Source organism: Penaeus chinensis, chromosome 31, assembly GCF_019202785.1.
Source record: "Penaeus chinensis breed Huanghai No. 1 chromosome 31, ASM1920278v2, whole genome shotgun sequence".
Lineage (NCBI taxonomy): Eukaryota > Metazoa > Arthropoda > Malacostraca > Decapoda > Penaeidae > Penaeus > Penaeus chinensis.
In genome coordinates this window covers 18,981,707-18,989,206 of record NC_061849.1, presented here as the reverse complement: position 1 = coordinate 18,989,206, position 7,500 = coordinate 18,981,707, and the positions used below count along the sequence as shown (strand labels likewise).

The window sequence follows — 7,500 nt, the reverse complement described above, 5'->3', positions numbered from 1 at the left end:
ATCTGTTTTTCTCGTAGCTGCGATAGCTGTCACTTGAAGTGTTTTTTACATCTGTAAATGGATTTTGTAGAACTATTTGAGGGAATAATATCTTAGGTACAATAGTCATGCCCACATTCCTTCCTCCTTGTTCGGATATTTATGTTAGGATAATGACTTTCACTCACACTCTCTGGGGATTATTTATTCCTTCCTTTCTATTTGGAATGGGAGTCGGCGGGGGGGGGGGGGGGTAGCAGGACGCGTCTCCTTTTCTTGGCTTCTCTTGTCTCCCTCCGCCGTCCCCTTGCCTCCTCCTTAACATCCTCCGAAGAAGTCAGCTGGGAGGTCCTGGATGGGCGTCCCTGCGACCTCGCCGTTGCTGCACACGGCATTCCTGACGAAGGGCGAGAGCGTGGTGTCCTGGGCGATCCACTGCACGGCGCAGTCGCACTCCAGCGGGTTCTTGCTCATGTCGACGTAGTGCACGAGCGCCGTCGACGTGGCCATGTTCTCCAGCAGGGGGCGGAAGGTGGCCTGGCAGGGAAGGGGAAAGGCCAGAGCTGCTAAGTTATGTAGTTGGTTGTATTTTATCTAGACGGAGGGAGCTTTAGAAGAGAGGTGCGGCCGGGCGTAGATGAATGGGCTGGCTGCGTAAAGGGCGGCTCCAAATAGACGGTTGGAAAGGGAAGGGACAGGCTGTGGAAAGTGGAACTGGCCTCTTCGCGTTGGATTTGTTGATGTGCGCGGGGAAAAGAAGTTTTTAATCTGAATTTCCAGTTATTTTGTTCGAATACAGAGTATACCTTCTGTGTCTATTGATAGGAATTTTCTTCTTAGAAAAGTACCGATTTTTCTCAATATCGTATAGAGAAAAAACAAACAAAAACGTAACGTGATATGTGTGCACCTAATTTACGTATTGAAGGCACGATAAACAAGAGGAATAAAAAAAATTTAACCATTAGAAGACCATCTCTGATACAGACTTTATTTAGACCGTCCTCTTGTTCACCTTGCTTTTAACTTTAAACTGTTTAAATGAAATAAACTCTCAACTCCATTATTGCCATGATAGTCTCCGCGTCATCCTGCAAACATGACCGCGTGCTCCGTCGGGAGTTGTGCTTGCGGCGCTCGGGAGTCGCCTGGACAACTGCATGCGGTTCAGTCTTGCCTTTGGTCATGCTGTTTACTCGCTCGTTTTTTTTATTATATTTGATTTTTTTAAAATTCCACGTTATCCTTCCTTCCATTCCTGTATCGCTTCCCCCGTCTGCCTCATTCCCGCCTCTCCCACATACTCTCCCCTCTCTAATTCTTTCTCCTTCTCTCCTCTCCTCCTTTCCTCTCCTTCTCTTTTTATCTAATTCTCTCCTTCTCTCTTTCTCTCCCTGTTTCCCCGCCCTTCTTCCAATCCCTTTCCCCTTCCTTTTTCCTCTTTCCCCCACCCCTCTCCCTCAGTCCGTACAATCCCAACCCTCACCCTCAGTCCGTACAATCCCAACCCTCACCCTCCTCACCCTCACTCTCACCCTCACTCCCACCCACTCCTTCCATTATCGGTCTCCTTCGGTCTCCTGTGTACCATATATCATGCGCTTTGCCCGGCACCCGTGGGCGTGAGGCGGTGACCATGATCCTGCTGCAGATCAAGGTCTTGGAGGGCGGGGTTTTAGGGAGGGGGGGATAGGGGGAAGGGATGGGAGGGGGGGTCAGAGGAAAGTCTCCAAGACGAATGCTGGAAATATTGCTATATGTATACCACTTATGTATTCATATTCATATATTATTATTATTATTATCATTATTATTTTTATCATTATTATTTTTATTATTATGATTATTGAGTGAGTTGACGTGTATAGTTATACCAGTTAGTGCATGCGTGCACTAATAATAATGATACTATTATTATTATTATCATTATCATTATTATTATTATTATTATTATTATTATTATTATTATTATTATTATTTGTGAGAGTAAGAGGCCCCCTGGGAGAGGGGAAGGGACAGCCAAGGGTGAGTATGGGGCGAAGGGAAAGTGGGAAGGCGAGTCCCTTACCTCAGGGATGGACGTCATCTTGTTGCCGTTGAGGAAAAGGCCGGCCGGGAGCGTGCCGGAGAACGCCCCTGGGGAGATGTCAGCGATGTCACAGTTGTCCAGGTAGAGCACCCACGGCCTGCGAGAGGGCAGAGAAGGGGAGAAGGGCGATAAATGAGGGGAGAGAGAGGCGAGGGGAGAAAGGAGGGAAGCGAGGAGAGGAAGGAGGAGTGATGGGAAGAGAGAGGGAAGGAAGGGAGGGGCAGGGGCAGAGGCAAGGAAGAAAGCAGATAGGATGAGGGTGAAGGGAGAACAAATAGATGTAGGGTGGGACGAGAAGTGAAGAAAGAAAAGGAGACAGGGAAAGCAAGAATTAATTAAGTTAATTGTTGCGTTTGTGACTCGTTATTTATAGTAACAAAATAATTGAAAGTTCTGATTGTTGCCTGTACTACTTTTTAAGGGTTTGTTACATGTTTGCATAATTTTTAGAACAAATTTGGGAATAATATATTTGAACTGATAATAATTTCTCTTCGAGCTTTCGCGTGGGCGCTTGCAGTGGATATTTGCGATATGAACTCGCTTGTCATGTTGATCCTTGTTGCAGCCTTGGATTCTGCCATTTCATCCTCATCCCTCGCGATAACTGTCCGATCTTTGTATCTCAAAGGGAACGCGCGCGCGCGCACATACACACTTGCACTCACACTCACACACTCGCAAACTGACTCACTCGCACACATTCACACGCACGCCCGTGTGTTACAATAGGCCCGTTATCCAATGCAACACAAAATAAAGGAAAAAATAATCTGAACACTTTTAGATTTCATTATTCCTTGGGACTGCAATTTGCCCGCGTTCTTTATCTTCTGTAACACTTTTTAAGCGCTGCTCATGGTGATAAAACACACTATTTAAGAAGGTTTATCACCCTGAACAACACGAATTAGCTCCCCGTCCTCATCTTCTTCGATTTTGTATATTTTTATAATTTGAAGAGAGAGGGAGAGGAAGAGGGGAGGAGAGAGAGAGGGAGGGAGGGAGGGAGGGAGGGAGGGAGGGAGGGAGGGAGGGAGGGAGAGGGGAGAGAGAGAGGGAGGGAAGGAGAAGGGAGGGAGAGAGGGAGGGAAGGAGAGGGGAGGGAGGGAGGGAGGGAAGGAGAGGGGAGGGAGGGAGGGAGGGAGGGAAGGAAGGAGGGAGGGAGGGAGGGAAGGAAGGAAGGAAGGAAGGAAGGAAGGAAGGAAGGAAGGAAGGAAGGAAGGAAGGAAGGAAGGAAGGAAGGAAGGAGGGAGGGAGAGAAGGAAGGAGGGAGGGAGAGAGGGAAGAGGGAGGGAGAGAGGGAGGGAGAGAGGGAGGGAAGGAGGGAGGGAAGGAGGGAGAGAGAGAGAAAGAGAGAGGGAGAGAGAGAGAGTGAGTGAGTGAGTGAGTGAGTGAGTGAGTGAGTGAGTGAGTGAGTGAGTGAGTGAGTGAGTGAGTTGACGTGTATAGTTATACCAGTTAGTGCATGCGTGCACGTAAGTATATTTGCTTATATCTCTGCCTTTGCGTGCGTGCGTGTCTGTTTGATAGACCTGAATAACCTGTCCTGCTTTTTTCTTTTACTTTTTCTATATAAAGATCCGGTTTTATATATAAGTGAAGGTCGGTTATAACGGTATCTCGCATCGAGAGTCGCAGCGCCTCGACAGCCAAGCAAGCAAGCGCCTCCCCTGATCGGAAATAAAAACACGAGTTGGATTACGAATTTGCGAGCAGGCAGGAAGGGCAGAGGGGGCACAGGGGCATGAGAGTTGGGGGATAGGGGGAGGGTGGCGTTGGAGAAAGATGAAGAGGGAGAGGGGGGGGGGTGAGATATGGAGGGGGAGAGGGAGAAGGGTAAGAGGGAGGAGGGAGGAGGGTGTTAATTTTCCTCAGGTGCGTCCTCAATCTTTCACGTATTGCCTCTGTGACGTCACGTTCTAGGCGTTCTGCTGAGTCCTTAGTCATTGCAGTTCGGAGGGGTTAGTTAGGGGGGGGGGGTCTCTTAGATAATCTAGGGCTTCAAAATTAGTGTGGTGACTTTTACATCCGGTATTTTTATTTTTATTATATTTATGTGCCCATAATGGTGGTTTCCTTCGTTTTCAATGATCTCGTTCCAGTATTTCCCCGCTTCTCCCTCCCTTCCTCCCTCTCTCTGTTCCTACTTGCAAATCTTTCTCAATTGATTTTTAAAGAAATATGTCCCATCATTTGTTTTAATATTGTCAGAGATTAAATAGTGCGCTTAATCGAGACAAGCTCCGCATACCAGTCATTGAAATAGAGGTTTCGGAGTCTATAATCTGCAGCGAAATTTACGGTTTTATATTATAGTGTTCTCAAAGCAAGATTTATTTCAGGCACCGAGTCGAATCTGTTATTGTTTAAAAGATATTCGATTGTATTTGTTAGCTCTTTGACATCCGTCAGATTGAATAATTTTTGTTTTTTTTAATGTTTATATTTTTGCCCCATGATGTTGTCCTCGAAGTGCTTATCTAGCGACTGATGATACAAATTATTCCATATGAGGTGTAGACAGGTGACCTATGCAGAGAAATAAATTGTTTGTAAATTTATACGCCGGGTTTCAGAGGGCCAGAGGACGCGCATTTTAAAAAAATCCTTCGATCGATAAACCCGACGCGACCACCTGTTCCGCGATCGTAATTTGCATTGTGAGAGATGAACCAGCTGGCCTTCTGTTGCCCGAGGGAACCGCCCGCCGCTGGGGAATCCCCCCCCCCCCTATTGTCTTCCCTGGTTGCATTCTCTCTCCGGATTCACTTACCACCTGGGATGTCATCATTTCCTCTGTTCCTTTTCATCTCTCTCTCTCTCTCTCTCTCTCTCTCTCTCTCTCTCTCTCTCTCTCTCTCTCTCTCTCTCTCTCTCTCTCTCTCTCTCTCTCTCTCTCTCTCTCTCTCTCTCTCTCTCTCTCTCTCTCTCTCTCTCTCTCTCTCTCTCTCTCTCTCTCTCTCTCTCTCTCTCTCTCTCTCTCTCTTTCTTTCTCTCTCTCTCTCTCTCTCTCTCTCTCTCTCTCTCTCTCTCTCTCTCTCTCTCTCTCTCTCTCTCTCTCTCTCTCTCTCTCTCTCTCTCTCTTTCTTTCTCTCTTTCTCTCTCGGATGCCCCCTTCTCTGTACGTACCTGCCCGCCCTCCCCCTCCGTCCTTCCTCCCATTCTTCTTCCCTTCCCTTTTTCCCTCCCTCCTTGCCATCTTCCTTCCCTCCTTCAGTTCTGTTGCATGCCTTTAGGAACAACAGACGAGTTAAACATAGGCGTTGGATTTTAAACGTTTTGATATTTCATTGTTTACTTAGTATCTCCTAACTGTGTATGTGTTTGAGGTTTTTGGTTAGTATAATTCGTCGCTTTTATCGTTTCTTCTTTGTATTGTTATTGTTTGTAATTCTTCGTCTTCATATGTTTTATTATTATTATTTTGTTTTTGTTATTCTTATATTTTTTTTTTTGTTTTTATCATTATTATTATTATTATTATTATTATTGTCATCATTATCATTATCATTATCATTATCATTATTGTTGTTTATATTGTTATTATTATTATTATTATTATTATTATTATTATATTATTATTATTATTGTTATTATTATTGATATTGCAATTATTTGTCCAGCCATGATTATTAGTTAGAGGTTATATATTCCATCTGCGGCAATAATTTCGATCGAGATGCCTTCCATGCAACAGCTGTCTAAATTGTGTGTCATATTTTGCTCGATGAAACCCTTCTTCGCTAACAAATGAAGTTGTTCATGTCGGGAATTCCTGTCCACTGGACTCTAGACATTTCTATTTGTGTTTAGCATCTTTATCTGCTTACCTTTCTTGAGATTATATTTTGTGACTGGATTTCTTGCTTGTATTTTTGAGTGCAAGTTTATCGTTGACTGATTTGACATTTAAATGCGAGGAACAACATCTGAAAGCTAAAATGATATAAAATAAGAAAAAGAAAGATAAACATAATAATAATGATCAAACGATGACGGGTATTTCTTCGTTTGTCGAAACGTAAATTCTCACTGAAGAAAAGGGAGGCTGCTTAATCCTATGATTTGCATATTCAGAGGGTGTAAATGGCGAAGAAATTTAGAAAATCACAATATATTCCGCGGCGGAGCGGGCAGTGGTGTTTGGAGATAAAATACGGTATATAAACTTGGAAATCGGATTGCGAAAGGGAGGGCTCTCTCGGTAAACTTTGTGAGTTATATTGCGTTCTGTAGATCGCAGAGAGTTTGACGAAAAGTGAAGGAAGGTGGAAGTGAGGCATTTATATAAGACATAACTCCACACATGCGTGGTTAGCGTCATGCTTACATACATTTGTATACACATATATACGATCTACATAATCTCTTCTCATACACACATTACCTCATCACTCGACTAAGCGCACGTGGTAATCCATAAACAAAATAAGCAGTAAGAACCTCAGTCGGGCTTAAATCCCGAAAAGGGCAAGCGAGAACTCACTCTGAAGTGGCGGCCGCGAACCAGTTGTCCTCGAGCGCCGTCAGCGGGTTCCTGCTGAGGTCGACCCGGGCGAGGCGGGGCAGGTCGGCGAACGCGCTGGGGGCGACGCTGGCGATCTGGCTGCCGGGGACGCTCACCTGCGGGTGGGGCATATATATATATATATATATATATATATATATATATATATATATATATATACACACACACACACACACACACACACACACACACACACACACACACACACACACACACACACACACACACACACACACACACACACACACACATACACACATATACTTATACATACATATATATATATATATATATATATATATACACATATATATATATGTATATATGTATACATTTATATATATATATTTATATATTTATATATTTATATATATACACACACATATACTTATACATATATATACATATATATATATATATATATATATATGTATATATATATGTAGTATATATGCGTGTGTGTATATATGTATATGTGTGTGTGTATAAACATATATAGTTAGATAAAGTACTTCGGGAGTACTTCGAAAGTGTTGTTTCGTCTGCCAAAAAGCTATTGTTTACAGTGGGATTCCATATGAATTATTTATAGAAAGTAAGTTTCGAAATCTTGGTGAACTTCACTTTGAGGGTGACCTTCAGGGTGCTCGTACCCTGCTATATTGATGTATGACAAGGGCACAAGGGGGAGGGTCTGACCTCGGCCAGGTTGGGCGCGGGGGCGACGGGGTCCATCTTGGTGATCTGGGTGTTGGAGAGGAACACCTTGTATAGGCTCTTGTAGGCGTCCACGCTGCCGAAGGGGAAGGCCGTCAGCTTGCTGGAGTCGGCCAGGGTGATGTCCACCAGGGTCTCCTCCATGCCTAGGGAGAGTCGGGAGAACTCCGTAGAGTGCTTTTGC

At 44.3% G+C, this 7,500-nt stretch overlaps 2 protein-coding genes across 4 annotated transcripts in view; one reads left to right on the top strand and one right to left on the bottom strand.

The window, feature by feature from the left end:
* Window positions 1-7,500, top strand: part of LOC125041886 (cGMP-dependent protein kinase 1-like) — a 241,659-nt gene that overhangs the window by 11,377 nt on the left and 222,782 nt on the right. The window lies entirely within an intron of this gene.
* Window positions 167-7,500, bottom strand: part of LOC125041887 (chondroadherin-like) — a 9,530-nt gene continuing 2,196 nt past the window's right edge. For both annotated transcript variants that reach the window (XM_047637266.1, XM_047637267.1), the window contains exons 4-7: window positions 7,299-7,462; window positions 6,558-6,694; window positions 2,048-2,165; window positions 167-516 (exon numbers count right to left, since the gene is read on the bottom strand). In XM_047637266.1, coding sequence (XP_047493222.1) covers window positions 298-516; window positions 2,048-2,165; window positions 6,558-6,694; window positions 7,299-7,462 — 638 coding nt within the window. In that variant the 3' untranslated portion in view covers window positions 167-297. The remainder of the gene's footprint in view (window positions 517-2,047; window positions 2,166-6,557; window positions 6,695-7,298; window positions 7,463-7,500) is intronic.